The sequence below is a fragment of the Sinocyclocheilus rhinocerous genome, unplaced genomic scaffold (genome assembly GCF_001515625.1).
Source record: "Sinocyclocheilus rhinocerous isolate Xijiao unplaced genomic scaffold, SAMN03320098_v1.1 scaffold2216, whole genome shotgun sequence".
NCBI lineage: Eukaryota > Metazoa > Chordata > Actinopteri > Cypriniformes > Cyprinidae > Sinocyclocheilus > Sinocyclocheilus rhinocerous.
In genome coordinates, this window is record NW_015641008.1 from 442,807 (window position 1) to 468,975 (window position 26,169).

At 38.4% G+C, this 26,169-nt stretch overlaps 3 protein-coding genes across 5 annotated transcripts; 2 read left to right on the forward strand and 1 right to left on the reverse strand.

Moving 5' to 3' along the window:
• Positions 1–6,523: 6,523 nt before the first annotated feature.
• Positions 6,524–7,637, reverse strand: LOC107753436 (cholesterol 25-hydroxylase-like protein). Its single transcript, XM_016569573.1, has one exon. The coding sequence runs from the start codon at positions 7,608–7,610 to the stop codon at positions 6,855–6,857; it is 756 nt and encodes a 251-aa protein (XP_016425059.1). The 5' UTR covers positions 7,611–7,637; the 3' UTR covers positions 6,524–6,854.
• Positions 7,638–9,001: 1,364 nt separating this feature from the next.
• On the forward strand, positions 9,002–14,185 carry LOC107753434 (interferon-induced protein with tetratricopeptide repeats 5-like). Of its 3 annotated transcripts, XM_016569571.1 has the most exons (3): positions 9,028–9,077; positions 11,672–11,794; positions 12,653–14,185. In XM_016569571.1, exon 3 carries the CDS (start codon positions 12,655–12,657, stop codon positions 14,080–14,082), a length of 1,428 nt encoding a protein of 475 aa, XP_016425057.1. In that variant the 5' UTR covers positions 9,028–9,077; positions 11,672–11,794; positions 12,653–12,654; the 3' UTR covers positions 14,083–14,185. The 3 variants fall into 3 exon arrangements, with proteins under 3 accessions (XP_016425058.1, XP_016425057.1, XP_016425056.1); XM_016569572.1 differs by lacking the exons at positions 11,672–11,794; positions 12,653–14,185 and adding an exon at positions 9,398–10,867 and having other exon boundaries at positions 9,002–9,077; XM_016569570.1 differs by lacking the exon at positions 9,028–9,077 and having other exon boundaries at positions 11,503–11,794.
• A 1,561-nt stretch (positions 14,186–15,746) lies between these two features.
• On the forward strand, positions 15,747–20,388 carry LOC107753456 (interferon-induced protein with tetratricopeptide repeats 1-like). The gene is made up of 2 exons (XM_016569599.1): positions 15,747–15,829; positions 18,213–20,388. Exons 1-2 carry the CDS (start codon positions 15,816–15,818, stop codon positions 19,639–19,641), a joined length of 1,443 nt encoding a protein of 480 aa, XP_016425085.1. The 5' UTR covers positions 15,747–15,815; the 3' UTR covers positions 19,642–20,388.
• Positions 20,389–26,169: the final 5,781 nt, after the last annotated feature.

Genomic DNA, 26,169 nt, shown 5'->3' on the forward strand with positions numbered 1-26,169 from the left:
CAGCCCCTCCTGAGCCTGCGGCATACAACACAGGAATGGATAAGACTGCTCACACGTCTTTTGCCTCCTATTATCCAATAGCCGGCAGATCTAATTGCTCCCTCTGTGAAGTGGCGACCCTGATGATGTGTTCGCTCATGAAAATGTCGAATTAGCAGTACTGCCACATGACCTTTACCGGGTATAATAAGAGGTCTCTTCTCTTCAGAGCTTAGATCCGCTTTAATCAGACGACCTCCGACTCTCAACAATCCGCTTTGATCAATGAAAGGGTCTAATTTCCGAAGCGTACTAGCTTTTGGAAGCGGCTTGTTCGGTCTGAGACACTGCAATTCTTCTGCATACGTCTCCTGCTGTATCGCTCGTACGACAACTTCCTTACTCTGAAGTATTATGTCAGTGTTTAGGGGCAATTTACAACAGTGCCATCCCTTGCACGAGGGAGGGTTGTCGTTTTGATCTCGCTTGTAAGAGCGCGCAATGTGAATCAATTTACCAATAACTCTGATCAAACGATTCCAGTCGGAAAAGCGTTTGAATCGTTTTGAGACAGCAGTATACAACACTGTAACTAATGGACGAACTTCTGCATCTTGATCGGGATCAACAAGTGCATACGGTTCTCTAGGGAGAATCTCTATTTTTGGGTGATGCAAAAATGCAGGTCCGCTGAACCAAATGGTGTGTTGCAGTTTGGTTGGAGTTATAGGTCGTGTCGCAATATCTGCAGGATTTTGCTCTAAGTTTACGTAACACCACTGTTCTGGACTAGTGCTTTTCCGAATTCTCTGCACACGATTGCTAACATAGACTTAGAATCTATGTCTCTCATTGTGGATGTAACCAAGAACTACCCGACTATCTGTGTAGAGGGTAATCTTGTCGAAGCTGACAGCAATCTCTGCTGTAATGGTTTCCATCATATTCACAGCTAAAACCACTGCACAGAGTTCCAGACGAGGTATAGTGAGCTCGGGTTGTGGCGCTAACCTTGCTTTGCCTGTGACGAACCCCGTATGACAATTACCATCTGAGTCAACTGTTTTAAGGTAAGCAACTGCTGCAATTACTGCCTCGGAAGCATCGGAGAATACAGAGAGCTCTATGAACTTGGCACCTAACAAAGATGTAGGTCCATAGCTTCTTGGGACTTGAACATGTTGTAAATCTCTCAAGGAATCTCTCCATATTTCCCACAGCTCTCGCTTGTTCGCAGGTAAGGGTGCATCCCAATCAGTAGTATCCTCAGTCAGATTCCTTAGCAGTATTTTGCCTTGAACTGTGATTGGAACCACAAATCCTAGTGGGTCGTACAAACTATTTATCACTGATAGCAGTCCACGCCTAGTGTAAGGCCTTCTATCATTTTGAACATGGAAGTTGAAGCAGTCTGTGTCCAAATTCCAAAGTAGGCCGAGACTGCGCTGCATAGGAAGTGAACTGACACCTAAATCCAATTCTTTCAGTGAGTCGGCGTAATCCTCGGATGGGAAAGCTCTCATGACTTCCTTGCTGTTTGAAGCCAGCTTATGTAACTTCAAATTGGATTCTGCCAGCAGGTCTTGTGTCCTTTTCAGCAAGTTGATTGCCATCTCTGGGGAGGGTAAGGATTTCAATCCATCATCCATATAAAAGTCTTGCTCCACAAACTGTCGGACGTCTTGACCGAATTCCTCTTCTCCTTTTTGAGCTGCACGATGAAGACAGTAAATGGCCACTGCCGGAGAGGGACTGTTCCCAAATACTCGTACCTTCATTCTGTATTCCGTGACCTCATTCTCCGGGATATTTTCATGAAACCAAAGGAACCTTAGGTAGTTCCTGTCTGCAGATCGAACTTTAAAGCAGTGGAACATTTGTTGAATGTCTACCATTAAGGCAACAGGCTCTTTGCGAAAACGCATGAGGACTCCAAGGAGATTATTATTGAGGTCAGGACCCGACAAAAGAACCTGGTTGAGTGATACACCTTTGCATGGAGCGCTCGAATCGAAGACTACTCTGATCTGGGATGGCTTTTTAGGATGGTATACGCCGAAAGAAGGTAAATACCAACACTGTTCATCGGGACTGATTGCAGGGGCAATTTCCGCATGATCGTTCTGAAATAGCTTTTCCATAAAGGCTATAAAGTCTTCCTTCATCTCTGGCTTCCTACTGAAAGCTCGTAGAAGTGAATTAAGGCGTTCTACAGCTTGTGAACGATTATTTGGGAGATATCGTCTTGGCTGCTTAAATGGAAGTGGAGCAACCCACGAATTTTCTTCATCTTTGTAAACCTCTCTATCCATAATATGCAGGAAAAGTTGGTCTTCGATAGAGTAAGCTTTTTCCTCATTATCTTTAGTTCTTTGGAATACGTCCCATTCTGGTCATTTTGGTGTGCTCTCCCTTATAAGAGATTTAGTGCATTATACGTACTGAGATCTCTCTTTCACGTGATAATTGTTAGGACATGGTTGGAATTATGTTGGTTGACCATTCTCCAGAATACTGATGCGGTAAGCCCCGATGAAGGTAGGTTTATGAACCTTCCCAAGGCACATATCCCCTACAACTACCCATCCTAAATCTAATTTCTGCGCAAAAGGGGCATTCGATGGACCATTCACTTGCTTGTGGGCTTTGTGAACTCTGATGATGTCCCTGCCTAACAGAAGAAGAATAGGAGCATGATGATCAGGCTCTGGAATGTACTCCGCAATATGTTTTAAGTGTCTATGCTTACTAATCATTTCTGGAGTGGGAATTTCTGAGTGATTGTCTGGAATCTCGTTGCACTCAAGAAGCACTGGTAAGGGTACGACTAAGTTTCCATCAAGGGATTCCACTTGAAAGCCTCGTGCTAGCCTGCCTTCAGTTTCAACTGTGCCTGCACATGTTTTGAGAGTATAGGCTACGTTGCACTCTGTAATGCCAAACAGATCGAAGAATTCTGATCTTGCGAGCGATCTGTTGCTTTGATCGTCTAGTATCACGTATGTTTTGACTGCTTTCTCTGGGTGGTCTTCAGGAAATACTTTTTACAAGACATACCTTGGAGCATGAGCGTGGGAGTTGACTGCCTCCACATACCTCTGTACAAGCTGAGGAAACTTCTGATTCCACAGACACGTCCTCACTCACTTTGTGAACCTCCGATGTAGGGGTTTTTGGATCAATCATCCATGGTGCTGGGCCTGGATGGAGTGCTGCTATGTGGGTAAGGCTGCCACATTCTGAACACTTAACGACCTGATCACAGTTCCTCGCCATGTGTGAAATAGAGCTGCAACATTTGAAGCATATGCCTTGTTGTTTAAGCAATGCTTTCCTCTCTTCCATAGGTTTCATCCTGAATCCTCGACATCTGGACAGAGGATGAGGCTTATTGTGCAAAAAGCACCGTTTTGCTGGGTTTACCTTGTCTTTGGGTTCACTGGCAGCTGATGGATTCTCAGAAGAGACCTGAGTCTTGTGTGTCAAGACAGCTCTAGGAAAGCAGGTTTGTTTGGTCTGCGAGACTCTTCCTGTACCGTTGTAAGGAAGAAACTTGGATCATTGCGCATTTTAGCTTGCTGACATACAAAGTTTACTAGGAACTTGAAGGGTGGAAAAGAAACCCTGTAGTCCTCTTTGTATTTAGATCCCACTGTGAGCCACTTTTCTTGTAAGCTGAATGGCAATTTCTGTATTATTGGATTTACTCCACGTGGTGCGTCTAGATAGGAAAGACCCATCAGATCGCCATCCTGCTTAGCTGCTTGGATCTCCATTAGCATATCTCCTAAGTCATGCAATTTATGGTTATCTCTGTTAGCTATTCTTGCAAAATTCTCCAATCTCTTGAAGAGAGAATTCTCTATCATTTCCGGCGAGCCATATGTCTCGTAAAGTCTGTCCCAGATCAGACTGAGCCCTTGTAATGGATGATTAATGTGAACAGCTCTAATTCGTCTTGCATGCTCTGCTGACTCTCGCCCTAGCCATTTAACTAGCAAGTCCATCTCCTCACTTGGTGAGACGTTAAGGTCCTTAGTGGCATTTATGAAGGATGCCCTCCATGCTCTAAATGTCTCTGGCTGATCATTGAACTGCGTAAGGCCAGTAGACACTAATTCACGTCTTGCAATAAACTTGATGACATCAGACATTTGATTATTTGCGTACGGATAACCTTGATATGGTCCAGCTTGTGAAGGGGTAGCTGACTTGAGTCTGAGAATAGTCAAATGTCACTCGCCTGTCTCGGCGCCTTTCCTCGCTGCCTTGAAACGCTGCAGATGGTGGGTGATAGATGTCTGGGGGTGACCGGGAGCATGCCTCATGCTGAACCGGGAGTGTAAAGCACACATCCGCAGATTGCGAAATGGCAGGGTACTGCACACTCTCTGCATCAACAGGCTGAGACTTGGGTGCAGTGGCATAAAAAGTACACTGACCTTCCTGCTGCAAATAGGAATCAGTAGTCTGTGTTTGTTGTACTCTTGAAACGCTTATGCCTCCGATGTCATAAAACGGCCCATCCAGCACTGGCATTTGTGAATCCACGACACTATGCGTCTGTTCTGATATGTAGGCCTGTGTGCGTTCTGTTGTGTCCTCTATAGGTAACTCTATTATACTTGATTTCCCTCTGCTTTCTAGTTCTGCAGCCGTTTCTAAGGCCTCCGCCTTCGCTTGTATGGCAGCAGCTCTCTTTTCCAGCCTTAAAGTCTCTAATGATGCTTCAAGCTGTGCTTGTTGTATTTTCAGTTCACTTTCTTTCTTAGCAAATGCTATTTCCGCCTTCGCTGCTTCCGCCTCTGCTCTAGCCATTGCAGCGGCTGTGGTAACAGCTGACGAAGCACGTGAATGTCGAGACGAACATGATGCATTCGATGCCTTCTCCAGCGATCCAGGCTTAGACATCATGGAGAGAAGATCGACTTGTGAGCTGGCTTACTCCCCGCCGTAGAATCAGAACTGGAAGTTGCTCACTGAAGATATTCGTTTTACTGTTCTGCCCTCTTATCAAACGCCCTGCTTGATTTGGCAGACAGATAACGCCTTCCAATAACAACAGAAGCAAGGAATCTTTTCTCCAGCTTTACTATCGATCTTGAAATAACGTAAAACTGTAAACATACAAGAAAATACAGAAATATAAGCATGTAAATCAATCACGTGATCACATAAGACATAACAAGCTTTTTATACAGAGAATGACTAGCATCGCATCATCAGAAATAGATCGCACAATTTGCACGATAAAGGCAATAAGGTTAACATACGGCATATAAAGTATAAAGAATTAACTAAACATACAGTGCATAGAACCACAATATAGAAATGTTTTCATACCGAATGTGCCTTCGGATCAACTTAAATCGGGGAATGATAGCAGTCATAAACTCATGGAATTCTCTGCTGCCGCTGGAGATCTGACTCATAATTATGACGTCGTCATATAACGACTCTACAACCTTACATGCAGTACCCAACTTTGAACAGAGGAGGGCGCCTAACTATGACCTTTAAATTAGACTAAATATCAAATGTTCTTGTAGAACAGCACAGTGGTCTTCAAGTAAATATGGACTAGAGAGTTCACAATAATAACGTGTCTATGTACAATGGCCCCAGAAAAGGTATTTGGAAACTTTAGACATATAAAGTCTATGAATATCTGGGTTAAGTGTGCAACGGTCTCCAAATACTGTTTGGGGCCATCCACAGTAAATTTGATAAAATATTAAATATGAACTCAATCACCCTGATAATCAGAAGCAAAGAATAAAAACATGCTTGGATTTCAATTAGTGATTGACGGGAATTATGGCAATTCTGGGAATTCTCACATGGCTTGGGAAATTCTCCATTGTGTTTTTCAGGATGTCCATTGTAATAATACACGCACAGTCTCTCTAGAGGCATGAGCTACTGGAACTGTGAGTTAATAATGCCAAATGACAACTCAATCACTGATGATTATTATTTTAAATGGTTTTGGTTTTACGTTTTAAGATCTTTTCCTCACTGGGAAAATTTTTGTAGCAAAATTGAAATCTGAATCTTTTTATTTATTGTTTCTTTTTTCTCCCCTGTTAATAGAAACAGTTCCAGGGCCACAATTGCTAGACCTGAGCCCACAACATAGTCGTATTTCATTATTTGTAAAGCATGATTTAAAAGATTGCAGTGCATGTTATTTGGCATGGTTTCATAATGTATCTGCACATACTGTATGTGATTCAGTAACATTTTACATTAATAAGATAAATAATGCACCCATGCATAATTTCAGTGTCTTACGTTAGTCATTATTTGTTGGTTAAATACTTGAATTATTGAATACAATTTTAATACATATGGAGAATGAATTAATTTTATGTGTCTAATATTGGGTTATATATATTTACCTAACTTCCCCAAATCAATTTATTCAGACTTTATTCTGAGAATTTTTTTTTACACAAGTCATGGTAATATAGTTACATCATTTTCTTTTCACTATTCTTAATATGCTAAATGAAAACACAAACATAGAATTATTATTTACTTCATAGCTTTATTGCCATTAGTTAGATTTGTTCTTCATGTTCCAGGTTAAAACATTCAGTATCAAGACAGGCTTATAAATAAATAAAACTTATTAGGTTAAGGTTAACAAATATACTTCACATACTCCTTAGACATAGCAGTAATATCTCTGATAATTTTTCTTAGTCACACTTAAATACAGACATTAAATAAATAGTACATTAATTTGATTTAAAACATGAATTATAAAGCTTTAAAAAAAAAAGTTTTAGAGTCACAGGTATTCCTTCATAGAATGGTAATGCACTTTTTACAAAAAAGACAGTTCATGTAGTTTGTTCCATTTGCTCAATTCATTCAGAGTGCAGTGTCCCAAAGAGCTTGTCCCAGTGAGTGAAGTATGGAGCATAGTTGGACTTGAACTTCTGATGGTGGACATCATGGTGCAGAGCTCCTCCATACAGACCAAAAGGCACCAGTCTGTGTGTCGCCCATGGCAGGTCATAGCCACAATGGTCCTCAACTGACAGCCACATGTTCAGCATATGGAAAAGCATCTCTGTCATTGGATGAACCCCCAGTAACATAGGATTCACAGCAGCGAAGAAACCCAACGATAGAGTCTCCCAAGCCCCTGAGTACTCAGTGGCCAGAGCGAAGGTGGACGTGTATTTGTGATGCACCTTATGGAAAGTGCGGTAGAGCCAAGGTACTTTGTGATGCAGAAGATGCCATACAAAGTACTGGAAGTCAAAGAGAAGCAGGCAGGCCGCAAGGTCCCAGATGACTCGCAGGAGCCCAGGTGCCATCGCTGTGTAGCTGACAGGTCTCCAGTACCAGTGCAGGACACTCAGTGGGAAGATGTACACAGCATGGTTGTAGAGCGAGAGTGCGAGGCAGCTCCACATCATCGTACAAGACACGCTGGTTTTCTGTTGAATCTTGTATCTCCTTATCAGTGCTACCCTAGGAGATAGGGCATCCAGAACGACAAAAGGCAGGCAGAAACTTAGGTAGACTGTAATTGAAAAGAGAACTGGGAAATATGGAGACCTTAGCACGGCCTCGTACTGCAGAATGCTGTCCCAGATGTACTGTAGTCCAAACATTGTAATTTCTTTTCAGTTCTGTTTCTGAATGGCAGCACATGTTCATTGTGCCGCTTATAAAGCATTCAGCCCCGCCCCTTTCCACTTACATGAGCTTCAACTCCCCCTAAAATGGTTCTTCCTGTTGGAATTTCCAGAATATTTTGCGACAGTGTTCTCAGAGAGTAGCCTATCTTTTGTCATTTTAATCAGATAGGTAACTATATAAATCCATAAATATAAAGATCCTGCAACAGGCTACTATAGAGACAGAAAATTGTCTATTAGCCTACAAAAATACTATAATATAAATGATAATGGAAAGACAGTGTGTTGAATCACAGTACAGAGCTAAAAGCGTGAGGTAAGAGTGAGGTAAGATTCCGAACCTGTAAACGCAGTGTAATGGCACTGTGTTTTTTCTGTTTAGATAGCAGCTCAAGCAGTTAATCTCGCCCAGTCCCACTTGATATTGATATTCCACATTTCGATTTTTTAAACCTGACAAAATATATATTAATCCGACAAAATATGACAGTTAATATTCAATTTCCGTGTGTCACTTTTAACTTCTGTAAGAGTATCTACAGGAACAGCAATGAGACTGACAGTGGAACAGTTATTCCAGTTGTATTAAGTAAACACCGCCGTCTGCTGTTTTTAAGAGGCAAGTGCTGCTGCGACACTCGAGTTATCAAGATTTTAAATTTGTTTGACACGCTCTATTATATATACATATATACTTGGAATATAGCCTACATTTTCTTTCCAACTAATTAATTTTCTAAATACCCCATATCAGGCACATATCAAACTTGACAGCACCCTCTCTGACTATAATACGCCTCAAAAATTAGAATGAAAAGTATGATAATAATACGAACCATTTTCTGCATCACTATTAAAGAGACCTGAATGATGTCACATATGTGTGGAGACTAAATTATTATGGGCATAAAATGGTTAGTGTGACAGGGTTGAGTTCACACTGAGGGACAACTTTAAAGTCAGTTTTTATAAAATATCTTGCATTTTTTTTAGAAAAATATTTTTCACAAGAAAGGAATACAAATAAATGCTTACATTATTGCAGAAAAATCATAGAAACGATGCACATTTAGTTAATAAATGTCTAACTCAGTGAAGTGCCTCAGGGACATGACAAAATGCTTGGTTTGAGACATGTTAAGATAGGCCCTATGTTAAAAATGATTAAAATTCAATAATTATTTTTATTATATATATATACAGTATATACACACACCGGCGTATACATTAAAAACGGACAATAATATACTTTCATACATTATGGGTTTATGACAAACAAAAATCAAAAGTAATTTGAATTTAGATCATCACGTCTCCTTTCACAGCGTATCACGAAAGCGAAACCTATCTCTCTGCCTTTTTAGTTTCGTTTTCGTGACATCGAATCTTTCAATACGCAGACCGAAGGGAAAGAACCCGCATCCTGAAATATAAAATGAGGTAGGAGTGAATCAAACCTACTGTAAATAACACATTTAACCAAACGTGCAGTTTAAATGTAGCCTATTGACTCCGCATGTGCTGACTAATCTTAAGCAAACGTGTCTAAAACACGCCTAAATCACCCTGTAGTCAATAGGTCATTTGCATGTTCTTCTGTATTTTTTCATAACATATCTATCTAATCTTTCAATCTAAATTTGTTTTGCAAAATAATATGCAGTACTGTGGTTATTTATAAAAATATACTGCCAGTCCTACCTTGAAAACTCAGTGGTATGTTATACAAAACACATAATTTCTTTTCCGCATGTCTCCAGCAACAAAGACATGGAAGCTAAACTCAGGCAGCTGGAGTGTCTTTTTACACGGGGAGTAGAAAAATCAGACATAAGGGATTTGAACAGTTTACCAGACAGACTCCATGACAGGATCAGATTTTGTCCACAAAAGTATCATGCTACATATTTCAACCTTCTGGCTTTTATCAGCCACCTGGAGGGCAAAACTGAGAGTGCACTGGATTACCTTCAAAAGGCTGAATTGGCATTAAGGGAAGACCAGCGAAAGAAAACTGAGTTCCTTGTGATGTTCTCCAGTTTTGCATGGGTACACTATCACTTGCAGAGGTTAAATGATGTGGAAGATTACTTGAACACCATGAAAAGTATATGCAAGGACATACCAGGTTCATCAGATTACTCCTGCAGCTTGCCCGTAGTACATGGTGAGAAAGGCTGGAGCTTTCTGAGACTTGGAGGAACGTATTATAAGCAAGCAAAAGAGAGTTTTTCTAAGGCTCTTGAGGCAGAACCACACAACATGTTTTTTAATGTAGGTTATGCAATAGTGCTTTACAGGATAGATGGCATGAACAAAGCAGAAGACACTGGAACAGCCACCGAACAGCTAAGAAAGGCTCTCAGCCTGGAGCCCACAAACACTGAGATCATGGTACTTTTGGCTCTGAAACTCCAGAGGTCAAGGAGACAGGAAGCCCAGAACCTAATAAAAGAGGCCCTCAGGTTGTCTCCTGACGTCCCACAAGTCACCAGATATGTGGCTAAATATTTCAGGGCAGAGGGCTCCATTAAAGAATCACTGTCTTTCCTCACTAGGGCAGCGGAACAGGCCCCAAATTCCTCCTTCCTGCACCATCAAATCGGCCTTTGCCATAAACAGCTGCTTATTCAGATGTTGGAGGGGAGGAGGCCCGGTAGACGCGTTCCTGCTGCTCAGAAATCTGCTAAGGTGGCTGAATGTATCCAGCACTTCTCAAAGGCTGTAGAGCTGAAGCCTAACAATATTTATGCCAAAGTAAATTTAGCAGAGGCCTATGGGGAGAACCGGCAACTTGAACAGGCCAAGAAGATTTTCTGCAGCCTGATAGATGACAAGGCTTTCAGTGAGTCTGATAAGCAGCACTGCTACACATCCTATGGTTTATTTCTGCTCTATAAGAAAAAGGATGAAGACCAAGCCGTCAGTCGGTTCAAGTCAGCATGCATGATTCCTATCGACAGCTACGAAAGAAAACAAGCTGGCAAGAAGCTCAGACTAATCGCAGAGAGGAATCTCAACACCAGGCAGAAAGTCAAAGAAGTATATGAGATTTTGGCTTTTATATCTTCTGAAGACAAGCAAGAGACGCAAGCAAAGGAGTATCTGCGGAGAGCCCATCAGCACTACTCACATACTGATGAGCTGTCAAAAAACTTTGCTAAGGGACTGAAATTTTAACTTTCTTACTTGTACATACTTTTATCAAAAAACTTACTATAATGCTTTTAATGTGCACATATATATATATATATATATATGCATTTGGGTTAAAAAAAATAATCCAGCATTTTTTAGAGTGTAGTATTTAATAGTATTTGAAATTGACAAACATTCTGGGTGTTATTGATGGCGATTTTGACTTCAGTACAGGTGACATTGTTACACTATTAGATGGTGACAAGACTCTTTATGAGGGAGTCAGTAGCAAACTTACTTTTACTTTAAACAATGTCTTGTATGTGTGTGTGTGTGCGTGCGCGTTTTTGTGACAAATGAGGACATAAATTTGTATAATGACAAGGGTATGACATAGGTATTACAAGGAGAAGGTGACTTTTCAGGACATTACCCCATGTCCCCACTTTTCAAAACGCATATAAATCACACAGAATGGAGTGTATTGAAAATCTGAAATAGCACAAAGTTTCCTGTAAGGGGTAGGTTTAGGGGTAGGGTTGGTGTAGGGCAATAGAATATACAGTTTGTACAGTATAAAAACCATTACGCCTATGGGATGTCCCCACTTTTCACAAAAACAAACCTGTGTGTGTGTGTGTGTGTGTTTATATATACACGTCACTATATATATAAAATATATATAATTTAAAAAAAATGATACAGTTTTATTGTCATTGTCTCTTAGCTGAAAGTGACAGTAAAACAAAGAAATACATATGCAAAAGAAACATGACAACCAGACTCCAGATGGCTGGCAATGGTTTAGACAGTCTTCATTTAACTACCAAATATTACACTTCATTTGAGGCAGCCTTAAACTCTCTGTCTTTTGCTCTCTTTCCCTCTCTCTTCAGCCAAGGTTTCAGTTTTCATTCTGAGTTTGACCCTCCCATCTCTAGGAGAGGTCAATAAAGCCTGCACAACCTTCCTCATCAAATAAATTCTGAAACATTTATCGTGCAGACGTCCTAGATAAGGTAAGTACATGCCTACAATTACAAAGGTTTTTGCAGTTGGTCTACAGTGGTTTTAGCAAAGCTATTTAATATTTAATATATACTTCAAGAGGCAAGAAAATGCATTTCCAATTTTAAAATTACATTTTGAATGAATGTACTTTTTAAAATATATTTTGGCCAGAATAAATACATTTAAATAAAACAAATATTACATATATTATTAAAATGATTGAAAATATAATGAAGAGTTCAGATGCAAAAGCTTCTAAGTGCCGTTTTAAATTTTCTTCTAAAATGAGTATTTTTATCAGGCTCCTATGTGTAGGTTCAGTAATTTCACTTTAATGGCAATAAATAGGATCTTTTCATTGCCATTAAAGTGAAATACCTGGACATAAACATAGGAGCCTGAGAAAAATGCTCATTTTAGAACTAAATTTTAAACGGCACTTAGAGGCTTTTGCATCTGAACTCTTCATATTTAAATATATTTTAAAATCTATATTAGTAATGTATTGGACAGTTTTTGCATGTTTTGAAAAAAAATTATATATATATATGAAGAGTTCAGATGCAAAAGCCTCTAAGTACGTCTGACCTTTTTCTTTAAAATTAGCATTTATTTCTGGCTACTATGTATAGGTTGCTATGTAAGTACTGGTACTTTTGAATGGGTTGAGGCTGAGATTTAGTGCATATGAAGTGAAAGTACTTGATGAACATATACTATGTGTGGAGAGCATTCACTCAGTATCGTTATCTCATTTTTGACCAAGATGGCTTTTAGAGGCTTTTGCATTGGAACTCTTCAATATATATATATATATATATATATATATATATGAGAATGACGTAGTTTTTTTTCACTTTTACCAGGTATGGATCTGGACAGAACTCTGAGAACAAAACTTCACCAGCTGGAATGCCACTTCACCTGGGCTCTGATGAAAGATGATATAGATCTAAATGATCTTCTCAATAGACTGGAAGAGCAGATTAAGTTGGACCTCGTAAAGAAAGAAGGACTTGCCCGAACTTACAGTGCTTTGGCATATGTCCAGTTCCTTCTGGGGTTTCACGAGGAGGCACATAACAACCTCATGACATCTGTGGAGCTACACATGGAATGCCATGGGGATGAATTTCACAAGACACTCATTGTCACCTATGGAAACCTTGCCTGGTTAAACTACCACATGAGGAACTACGCAGAATGTGAAAGTTATCTGAAGAAGCTTCAGGAGATAAATGAAACCTTTCCAACTGAGTTTTCATCTGTTCCAGAGGTGCTTGGTGAGAAGGGATGGACTTTTCTTAAATTCTCACGCAAATATTACGATAGAGCCAAACAATGTTTCAGGAAGGCTTTAGATCTGGAACCTGAGGAAGGTGAATGGAATGCTGGTTATGCCATTGCTCTGTATCGCACTGAATACGAGAGGTTCACTTTGGAGGATTCACCTACAATAAAGCAACTGAGACGGGCCATTGACACGAATCCAGATGATGACGTTCTCAAAGTCCTCTTAAGCATGCGACTGATTGTTTACAAGAGGTACAGAGAGGCTGAAAGCTTAGTAGAGAAGGCTTTAGAAAGATCTCCAGATCACCCACATGTCATGCGATATGTTGCGAAATTCTTCAGGAATCAAGGAAGTGTGGACAGGTCAATTGCTCTTTTGAAGCGAGCACTTGAAAGCTCACCCAATTCAAGTTTCATACATCATCAGTTAGCTCTTTGCTATAAGCTAAAGAAAATCCAACTGCTGCAGGAGGGAAGTCACCATGCCAAAGGGTCAAGAGTTCAACAGATTCGCGATCAATGCATCTATCATTTAGAAAAGGCCACCAGCCTGACGGGCTCCTTCATTTCTGCAATGAGCGATCTAGCGCTGCTGTACGGAGAAAACCACGACATGTCGCGGGCTGAGGAGCTGTTTCAGGTCACTTTCAAAGCAGCCGAGGAGAAAAACGACAATCTACATGTGGTCAATTTTTATTATGCTGAATTCCAGCTGTACAGCCACAGATGTGAGCAGTTAGCTATCAAACACTACATGGAATGTCTGAAGATGAGCCCGGATTCAGTCGAAGGGAAGAGAAGTGCCAACAGTTTAAAGAAGATCGCTGACAAACGGATTAAGAGAAACTCGCTGGAAGGGGAGGCTTATGGGATACTAGGGTTCCTTCATAAGATAAAAGGGGAGAAACATCAAGCCATTGAGTGCTATGAAAAAGCTCTGAGTTATGAAGACAATGATGAGTTCCTCAGTAACCTTAGTGCACTCAGGCTGTCCTTACAGTAAAGTCATCACATATTATGTGCTTACACTATCAGATGCACATTATGCAATACGCATTTGGGTGTGCTACATGTACTGACACTTTATGGGTATTTATTCTATAACTGTATAATGGAGATTAAGTAAGAAAAAAGTGATCAGAAAATATATAATAGACTGTATCTTTATGTTTATGTTCTAAGATTAATGGCTAAAAATATTTTACAATATTTCTAAACTGTCATTACCCAAAAGTCACTTTACACTAAGAGCTTAAAAGTTTGAAATAAAATTCATAATGTATATAATGCTTGTTTGTTTGTCTGTTTTTCTCAAGCATTTGTTTGTACAGATCAAAACCTATTCCACAGGTAATGTGGGCTGATAAAAAGGTAAATAGCTTCTTTTCAGATCCCTATGTGAGAATAATGATTGTAAGTAATTTTATGCTATACGTTCCCTCCATGAAAGAAAAATATATAATGTACTGGTAAAATAAAACATTTACCTTTAAACCTATGATCCAGCCACCTCAATCATTAGACAGCAATACAATGCAAATGACAGCCTGACCCAAGGGCCTTCAATTATGTCCTTAATATTTAACTTGTCAGCTGCAGAGTGTAACACATGTGTATTTGATTACATTGTGAGGTGTGGAATGAGTGGATCACATTTCATTCAGGCACAAAGTCTGCACTGTATTAAAAGTAAATCCCTCTACATTGTTTTTTTTTTTCAATGGAGGCATGCTGCATTTAAACTCATGTTGATTTTTCCTGGTGGCACAATTTCTGCAGGTCCTTAATGAAAAGGCTATGCCATAAGTCTATTGCATTTACCATTGTTCTTTATAACAATGTTAAGTATTTTAGCATCATGATGGCAAGTTTTACAGCTCTTCTTCAAGTACACAAAATGCATATAAAATAAACTGTCCAGTTAATACTTAATTATAATATGACCATTATAATATGACCAAAAATTGTGTCATCATTTACTCACCCTCAAGTTGTCCCAGTATGAGTTTCTTTCTTCTGTGGAACACAAAAGAAGATATTTTGAAGAATGTTGATGATCCCTATTGACTTCCATAGTATTGTGGGAAAAAATAAAGTCTAAGTGGAACACAACAACATTTTTCAAAATGTCTTATTTTGTGTTCAGCAGAAGAAAGAAATTCATACAGGTCTGGAACAGCTTGTGGGTGAGAAAATGATGACAGCATTTTCATTTTTGGGTGAACTGTTCCTTTAAACTTCTTACTCAGTGCAGCTGAAGACAAACTACTCAATAAATAACTGACCCAGCTGGATCACATGGGATATGAAAAAATAAGACAAAAATAGCTCATTTGACCCATCTTGAGCACAACTGTGATTAGGCCCAAAGGCAGGAATTTACAAATATATGATAACTTTTTGTACCGCTGAGAAGGGTCATTATGTTGCCACTTTTATGGGTGAGTGGAATGCAGGATTTGTCGGCAATTTGCACAAGCAAAGTAGCCTACAATTATTAGGCCATGTATGTAATTTATTTTAGGATGTCATGAGTAGCTCCTAGAAAGCATCATGTTTCTGGATTTTATATGCCTTTTGTGCATCTCGGAAACAGAAACTGTCTGGCAGGCAACTGAACAGGTTTGAGTCATGACGCATCTTTCAGGAAATGAAAGTAGGCTACGCTGCATACTGAGCTAGTGAGAAACATCGCTGTCCCATCCGTGTATTTTTCCACAATCTACGAGTAAAAGGATGTCCGAGATGAGGTGAGTGCCTTTTCTAAATATGAACTAAAGTTTTGTCTGACTTGATTATCTGAAACTAAATGAAAAACGGTAGGCTAATCAAAGGCTGGAAAGTTTTTAAATCTGGCTTGGAAGACCTGAGGAAGGACAGTGTTAGAACAGAAATCTGCTCGCGGTCGAGTTTCAATTAAGTTTGTCGTTTAAATAACTATTCAGGTTATAGGCTACTTCAGTCTCAGTTCCCATAATAACAGTAGCATACTGTGGTAAGAAATAAGAACTTGAGCATTAAAAAAAAATAAAATTATAAATAAATTATGTCAAGTTTATGATATGGTAATGAATGTTGAATAAAAGAGTGTCGTTTGAATCAGTAGACTCTCTTGCTCCATTTGATATAACAACTACACAAGGTTTTTATTTTTATTTTTTTGTCTAGGATACTTGTTAAAAAGTAAAAAAGAAAATTTCGCTGATCAGGATCTCACCAGCATATGACGCTGCAGCTCTCTCCTGATTTCTGTTGAAGCCTTTGGAAGCTGCATGCCGATAGATAGATGTAAAATGATAAAAAATAAATGAGTATTTTTTACTTTTATTTCCTTATGTATGACTGTATTATTTTACATATTTTCTCATTTATTTATATATACGTTTATGTTTTATTTCCACATGTATTTATGTATTTATTTCCACATTTATATATTTCCTCATTTATTTGTCCATATGGTAATGAAGGGGGCGTGTTTTACTTCAGATGTAGCAATCGAGTAGCAATCAGAGTTGCAGCCTTGAGAAGAAAGAAGCTTTGAAAAGCTTTGCAAAATTAGCAAACATGAATGTAGTACTGGATTTGCAGTTGTTTCAAACTCACTGATCAATATGCTTACATAGACTGAGCTGCTGAAACTGAGTTTCATCATACGTGTTTTATCCAGAAAAGAGTATGTGTGTTCATCCTATAGACCAATTACCGGTTTGTAAACATTCAGGATGCGCGCGCATCATGGTTGCAGAAAACCCGGGAGAGATAGCCTTTACAGCTAGAGAATTTCACGGATACGGTACAAAATAGTTAGGTTTAAAAAGATTATAAATTATATTGATTAGATGTCATTTTCAAAATGTTCTACGCATATTACAAGAGCTTGTCACACAGCGATAAGCAGTGTTATTCAACGAAATTGACGTTAGAGAGTGCGATAGTCTTACAGAGCCGAAACAGGGATGACGTTTATTGTGGGCGAATTTATGCTTTAAAAGTAGAGTAATCATAGCAGTTTTCATCCATAGTATGTCCATTTAGACGTCTGCGTTTAGCTTCAAATGGCGTCTTTGACGACAGTATTCTATAAAAATTATTTGCATTCCGATCTTGACATCAAAAGGCACAAAAATATTTTTTTCTTTTATTCCATGGATTTTACCCATTTGCCTCCAATTGTTCCCAGTGTTTTTCTGCAACCACTATGCGCGCGCAGCTGCAAGTGACGTAACTGTGACGTCTACTCCAAATTGGTCTATACAGTATACGATGCAAAACCGTTACCATGATATTAAATTACTTATACCAGGATATAAGATTTTGGCCATATCGCCCACTTCTAAGCCATTCATTCATAGACTTGCACTACTCAAAGGCCTCATAGCTTGAATGTTGAAAAAAAAAAAGTTGAAAAAATGCATTTATACATAAGGAAATGAAAGTAGAAATATATATTTTTTGAGTTTTTAAATTTCTTTGTAAATTTATTTATGCATTTATTTAGGCAGCTTTGTCAATCAACACTGGGACTGGTCAGTCCCTGCATGGGAGAATTCTGAGGTCGCTGGTGGATAAGGTGTTAATGCAGTCAGCAGGGGGCGTGCTCTCTGCACCCAAATTGACTAGTATTGTGGTAGGACATAGCCTACTATAAAAGTCCCTGCAGTTTAAATGATTTTTAAACGGAGGTCCTGACACTCTCTGGTTATCTAAAAGCCCAGGGTGTTTCCCTAAACGACTATAGGAGTGTAGTCCTGGCATCCTGGCCAAATTTATCACTCCATGTCTTTGTGGAGTTCAAGAGCTTCACCTGTCACTCTAAAGCACTTTGAATTATATAATGTATAAATATATAAATGCGCGCGCGTGTGTGTGTGTGTGTGTGTGTGTAATTAATTACTGTGGAAAGCTATCGCTATATATAAACATTCAGACATGTTTTTTTCTGTGGTGGTATTATTATTATTTAATAAACAATATTTAATATACAGTATTTTTGTTATATATTATTTAAAACTAAATAGTTAAGTGGGTGGGTGTTCACATGGGTGCTGCTTAAGTATAATATGAAAACATTCTGTTACAAGGCCAAATCAGTTCTTTTTATTCTTTTAACCAATTGATTTGTTTTCTTGTTAGTTCAATCCAGGACAGTTTACAATCGAAACTGGATCAGCTGGAGTGTCACTTTACTTGGGACATTAAAAAAGAGGATCTAGTCTTGCCGGATATCCTCAATAGGCTTGAGGAACAGGTCAAGATGCGTCTAGGGAGGGAGCAAGGAGTTGCACGAACTCACTGCTCTTTAGGATATGTGAAATTCCTTCTTGGATGCAAAGAAGAGGCCCTGACTCACCTGTTGAAATCTGAGACACTCATTAAAGAAAACCTCGGTATCAACTGTGACAAGACTCTCATTGTCACCTATGGAAATTTAGCCTGGATAAACTACCACATGAAGAACTACTCCGAGAGTGAAAGTTACCTGATGAAGCTTCAGAAGATAAATGAAACATTTTCAGCTGAGCCTTCCTCTGTTCCAGAGGTGCTTGGGGAGAAGGGATGGGCCTATCTTAAATTCTCTCGCAAATATTATGACAAAGCCGCAGAAGTTTTTCAGAAGGCTGTGGAAATGGATCCAGAAAATAGCGAGTGGAACGCTGGTTATGCAAAAGCTCTGTTTCGCACTGAAACTGGTACATTTTGCACTGTGGATTCACCTGCAATCAAGCAGCTGAAACAGGCCATTGACATCGACCCGGATGATGATGCCTCTAGAGTTCTTCTGGGAGTTAAATTTTTGTTATGTTCCAAAGAGTTGATGAATGAGTCTGAGAAACTGATAGAGACAGCTCTGAAAGGCTCTCCAGAAAATCCACATGTCGTAAGATATGTTGGGAAATTCTTCAGGAATCAAGGATCAGTAGACAGGTCAGTTGCACTGCTGAAGAAAGCTCTTGAAACATCACCAAACTCAGGTTTCATACATCATCAGTTGGCAATGTGCTACAAGACCAAGAAAATTAATTTACAGAAAGAAAAACGAGAAGTAAATAAGTCAGAGGTAAATAATGCACGAAATCAGTGCATTTACCATTTAGAAAAGGCAATTTCTCTAAAAGCTTCCTTTATCATTGCCATGAGTGAGCTTGCACTTCAATATGGAGAGAAACGTGATCTGCCCAAGGCAGAGAAACTGTTTGACAGAACATTTAAAACAGCTAGAGAGAAAAATGATAGTGTGCATGTAGTACATTATTTCTATGCTGAGTTCCAGCAGTATTGTAACAGATGTGAGGACTTCGCAATCAGCCACTACAAGCAGTGTTTGGAAATGAGTCCACATGCTAGTAGTGAGGGGAATAGAAGCGCAACGAAACTGAAGAACATTGCCCAGAGATATATCAAGGATGACCCAGGTGATTGGAAGGCCAATGAAATACTGGGATTCATTTATCAAATGAAAGGGGAAATGTTTGGGGACACCAAGAGCTACGCAGCCACTTCAGGCAATGAAGAGGATGATGAGTCCCTCAGTAATCTTTGTGAGATTAATTGTAAAATATAAACTTTCTACAAGGATGCATAATTAATTGTTAATGGAAAAAAAGGGCCTTATTTGTGTATTCATGTGTGAAGAAAACATGCACATAAATTTTGTTTGTTCTACTGTTAATGAATCTAGGTGGTTCCAAATGAGGGAGCGAGTCTCTGCGGCTGATTTGCATAATCATGCCCAAACTATGTGAACATAAGGCTTTTCCATATAGTCCCACATCTCTCATTTTCTTGATAGTTTTTTTCTCTTTCTCACACACACACTCCCGTCTGAGTGCATGTGTGGGAGGATCTTTGAGTATGGCATTCTCAAAACCAGTTGCAGACAAAAACTTTTTTATATAGTTTTATATAGTAGGCTATTGGGCCTAAATTTTGTCATACATTCAGAATGCATTTTTGCACACTTGATAATTCATGAATTCTGTGTGAAGATGCTCGGAAACAGATTTAAACTAGTGTGGATAGTGAACAAGGCTTCATGTGAAACAAGAGTTATTGTTATAAATTAAATGTTACTTTTTACCTTACAGATCCTTTTGATTGATTATAGTATATTGTGCTGTAAGGCAAAAAAGCACCTGTTGTAATATAGTCTTTCAGAATAGTATGTATTCAGATCTATTTAAAAAAAAAAAAAGTAGCCTCTTCTTTGAACAGGAATGAAATTAAGGTGATCCGGGGTCTAGAGAATAATTCTTTTAATAAAAACAACTATAAAAAACTAAAACTAATGCAGCCCTGTTAATCTTAATTCATACTGTATGTCAGGTGTTACGTCTTCTGATTATATTTCTGATTATAATTTACTCATCTTTTCTCTGTATTTCAGTTCCCTTGCCTCTTAACAAGTTGCGTTATGCTGTTTCATTTGAAGTTTGTTATTGAAGTTATCTTTATTGCATAATAGACTCTGGATATTTAATCCCTTATTAGGCATACAAAACTAATTTTCATGAAAGCATGAGATTTAAAGGAGCTGAAGATGCAGAGAAATGTATGTGTCCATTGAATCAGATAATGTTATTGATAATAAATATTGTTCATAGATAACTATCCTACTACTGGGGCTTTGTTTAAAAAACTATTGTTGATTACAGTGGCTAAAAGCAGCACTATGGCAGTGGTTCATATATGGATGATATTGTAGTTGTACTTTGTTCTTTTTAGAAGTTACTTATTTTTGTTCCTCTGTTATCTGTTGGGTGTTTTTCTGTTTTCTTACCTTTTGACAAGTTGACAAGTTCTTGTGATGGTAATTATTCATGAGCACCTGCTGGTTGATTTGAATGTCAGTAAATGTATTTGTTGTTTTGCAATTTATCTTCTTATATGTTCCACAGAAGAAAAAAATAATACAGATTGGGAACAAGATGACAGAATTTCATTTTTGGATGAACTGTAACTTTAAGTGCAATTATAGTTGCATTACTTTTAAACTTGTATTACTTTGACAAATTAAAATATTAACAAATAAATAATATAAATCAAACTGCTTTCTGTGCACTAGATGTTACGAAAATGGATAAAGGCCTGTGGTAATTAAAACCAATGAAGTAATAGCAGCTAAAGCTATTACTAAACATTTAGTTGAGAATGTTAACATTGAATTCTAAAGGTTTAGGTATTAGTCCCATGCATAGCATACATCAGCATTTTGTAAACTCTAGAAAGCATTTGTCATCCTAAGAACCGGATGAAAAACTGCTTAGTTGTAACAAACTCATGATCATAACAGTCTAGGGATCAGCACTGCCCTCTTCTGACTTAAATAACATACTACAACTGGAGCTTCAGTTATGTCTGCATTTGTAATTATATAAAGGAAAACTCACTGACTGCTTACACATTACTATGCAGTGTTGGGGGTAACGCGTTACAAGTAACGTGCGTTACGTAATAATATTACTTTTCTGAAGTAACTAGTAAAGTAACGCATTACTTTATAAATTTACACATGAATATTCGAGTTACTTTTTAAAAAAAGTAACGCGAGTTACTTTTTTCAGTTTAATTAATTTGCTTTAAAAAAAAATGTAATTACTTAATTAAAATGAACGTAATCACGTAGAATCACGCACTCAATGCGTGCGCGGGAACAGACATAGTCAGAAACGGAGATGGCAGGTCAGAGCTTTACATTTCTGCGATGGAAGTATTCTAATTATTTTGAACTCGTCGAAGAAAGGGAGAAGGGGATTGTCGTTAAGTGTAGATTATGTGTAGGTGAAAAACTCTTGTCAACTGCAAAAAACACCACTTCAAATTTAAAAAAACAATTGCATGCAAAGCACAGCACAACAGAGATGGACGAGAAAGAGCCGAATGATACCTGCACCCCGCCTCAAGCTAAACAACAAAAGCTTGATTTCAGTTCACCTTCACCAGGTAAAACAATTAGTTCGACTGAACTCAACAAATTGGTTGCTGCTTTTATTGTCGAGGAGATGCAGCCACTATCCACTGTGGAGGCGCCTACATTTCGTAATATCATAAGCAAAATCTCAGTGACAGGCAAAAGGACGGGGGGCGTGCTGCCCGATCGCAAAACCTTTACAAACTTTTTGGACAATGCATATATGGAAATGGAGACAGACCTAAAGAAAACTTTTGCCGACCTGGAATATGTTTCCACCACTGCAAATCTATGGACTGCTCAGAATAAAAGTTTTCTGGGCATTACTGTACACTGGATCGACCCTGCTAGTCTGCATCGCCAAAAAGCTGCAATCGCCTGCAGGCGATTTCGTGGGAGACACACGTACGATGCCATCGCAGCGGAGATAGAGCAAATTCACAGCTAATTTGCTCTTTGTGGTAAGATAACTGCCACTGTCACGGACAATGGCGCGAACTTTGTAAAGGGATTCAGAATGTTTCAAGCTGATGATGATGAAGCAGAGAATGAAGACGAGGTCATTTGTACAGACTTGCACGAAGTCTTACATCCCGACAGTGAGACCAGCGAAAGGTATATTCTCCCTCCACATCACCGATGTGCATCCCACACCCTTACCCTTATATGCACGAACGACGTAGTTAAATTTTTGACGGCAGAGGCGTTGTGTGCGCTTTGTGAACATGATGTTACTGTAGTTCTAGACTAAATGTGAATGTGCATTAATTCATCCCACTCACAAAAAACAGATTTAGTATTCATCAAAATGAATTAAAACAGTGAAATGCAAACTCAGAATATGACGCAAACCTGCAATAATTAAATATGTTAAATAACACAAATGTATCTAATCCCATTTTATTAACCAATATCTTTGCTGCTGACCTTTGATGATCCAGTTCAACAATACTAATAAGCAAAAATGACTTTAGAGAAACTAACAACTGCTTTGTTTTTTTATTGCTGAAGAGTGTTTCTTCTCCTGCGTTCTACTGTACAGACGTGAATTTACTTTTCCTTCAGCCTGAGGTTTATTCATTACACTTTTTGGTGTGAAAGGGCTTTTATATTTGCTATAAATAGAACTTCTTATATTAAAAACAATCAAGTCCTGCTTATATTTAAAAAGTAACGCGAAAGTAACGCAAAAGTAATATAACGCATTACTTTCCATAAAAAGTAACTAAGTACCGTAATTAGTTACTTTTTTTAGGGAGTAACGCAATATTGTAATGCATTACTTTTAAAAGTAACTTTCCCCAACACTGTTACTATGACATTTGAGAGATAGAGTAAATATATTCAAAATGATGAGAAATGTTTCCCCCCACCCCCAAACAAAGTCAATAAAGGGCACATCAGAATTTTTATACACAAATAATTCCTCTGTCAATTAAAAATTATTACTGACTCTGTATGTTAACAAAATTTGATAAAAAACTGGGCGAATTAAAACAAAATACAAATTGTTATCCCAATGCTATGAAGTGGCTGGTATAATTATCATCAAGTCTTTTTTTTTTTTTAGAAGTATAACAGTCTACTTGTTTGCCTTCACATGACACCAGTTTTGGGTCTTTGCTCAGACTGTTCTTTTGGCTTCTATGACAACGGCGAATGACGGCGACTGAGAACAGCAGGAGAGAACTGGAGATCAGGGCAAACCCACTCAGAAAGACTGTCGCCGTGTAAGTCCCTGTGGTGTCTACCAACCATTTTAATGACAAATGTCGAGAGCGCATTGTAGCGCGAAAGCACATTAATATAATGCGCGAGCGCGAATCTCTCCGCTCGCGCGCGGATTTCTTTTGCTCTCGCACAAAACCGGACGCGCGCGCTCATATACACGCTGCTCTCGCCCGGAGAGAGTGCACGCACTTAAAACATGTCTCTCCTCTCACTTAAAGGGGTCATATGATGCGATTTCAAGTTTTCCTTTCTCTTTGGAGTGTTACAAGCTCTTGGTGCATAAAGAAGATCTGTAAAGTTGCAAAGGCTAAAGTCTCAAATCCAAAGAGATATTCTTTATAAAAGTTAAGAGTCAACCACGCCTACCTAAAACGGCTCGTTCTAACACGCCCCCACATGTCTACGTCACTATGTGGCAATATTAGCATAATGCCGCCCAAATGTGCATGCAAAGAAAGAAGGCATGGTTTCAGGAACAGCAGTAGTGTTGATGCAGCCATGTCAGGGAGAAGCTGTGTGTTTCAGTGCGAAAGCAAAAGCACTTTATTTGGCCTTCCGGAAGTAGATGCAATTAGGAATCATTGGTTAAGATTTATTTACAACAGAACAGCACAACCCAGATGTTCGAATTTGTGCAACGCATTTTATGGACGACAGTTTTTTGGGTTGTGCTGTGCACAAAGGCTATTTCTAAAAAATAAAAATAAAAAAAAAAAAGGCTTAATTCCGACTTTATGATGACAATCTGGCGCTTCTGAATCAGCGACTGTAAGTATGTTTTGTTATTAGTTTAAGTATTTGCTATTGACTGTTCTGTTGTATTTTGATCTTTTCTGCAAATGCACATATGCATGTCTTTGTAAAGTAGGCTTCTTTGTATACACGGTTTTAAAAGGTCCTATATAAATAAAGCTTAAACCAATCAGACCTCCAACAACTGACTGATGAAAATACTACGTGAAATCTAATTGGCTGAGTGAACTGAACCTGGAATTCTTTTGACAATCAAAGCTGGATCTTTAATTTCTTTCCAGTTTAATAATATTTAGCAATGTTAATGAAATGTAGCCTATAGAAATGGCTAGGAATTGGGTGCTTGGATGATTTGTACATATAACCTCTGTCCAACTGGTTGGTCTCTGAGCAATTTATCTAAAAACAACATATTATAGCCTATGGCCCTAAAGACTTCATATAAAACATCAATGTTATGTCATAATATGTCAGGCAGATACCTGAACTGAATTTAAAATCATTGCAATAAATTCTCAGTTGGTATGATGACAATAATAAGTAACAACTCAAATCAACATCAAATACAAAAATAGATGTAAATGATGCAAGATATAATACAATAAATGCTCTAATAGCATCGCTGTTTGGGCATTTATTGGGAATTTTTTTTTTGTTAGATTTTTTTTTTCATGAAAATCCACTTAATATTAGCTACATTCAATGGCACTCTCCTCTAAAACAGTGAATATACAGTTATATGACAGTTGCATGTAATTACATTGTCTGCAAATGCATTAAACCCATAGAATAGAATGTAGTAATGTTATGGCAAATATGAAAAATTCATTATAGTGTTATATTTGGTCTCCAAATCGTAAGTATCGGTTTAGGGAATAGTGCATCTGACCCATATCTAAATAGTTCTGTCTTAAATTAGAAGATTTAAGATTAAAGATTCAGGTGCGAAAAGAATGAATATCTGTAGTGCATGAGCACAGAGATTTGAGAGCGCACAGGACACAGTTTAAGTGAGAGGAGAGACATGTTTTAAGTGCGTGCACTCTCTCCGGGCGAGAGCAGTGTGTATCTGAGCGCGCGCGTCCGGTTTTGTGCGAGAGCAAAAGAAATCCGCGCGCGAGCGGAGAGATTCGCACTCGCGCATTATATTAATGTGCTTTCGCGCTACAATAATGCGCTCTCGACATTTGTCATTAAAATAACGCCATACCTATGACGCTTCTTTCGGGGAACAAAAACAAATTACTGCGCTGGATCTACCAAGCTTGTGACACATCACTTTGCATATTATTTCCCACAAGGTAGGCTAAAAGAAAAGAGATGTCCGAGATGAGTGCTGTTTTGTTTCTAAATCTAGCCTAAATATTTGGTCCTTTTTTTAGAACTAAATGAACCAAATGAGTTTGAAATCAACTCGTTGCGACTTGCAGTTAAAACACATTTGCTATAATCTCGCTCGACAAATTTGCAGTGTTCAATTGATGATATTCTGCTCAGATTATATTCATAATAAACAAATTTTGTAATGCTGCTTTGGAAGGATGTGTTTTGTTAAAAGCTGTCTAGAAATAATCTGAATTGAACTAAATATCTCAAACTCAATTATAACAGATCATTCGTAGGAAGAAGCATATAGATTTGCTTTGTTCATTTTTCCATGTTTTAATTGCCTACAGCTATTTGTTTAACAGCTTTACC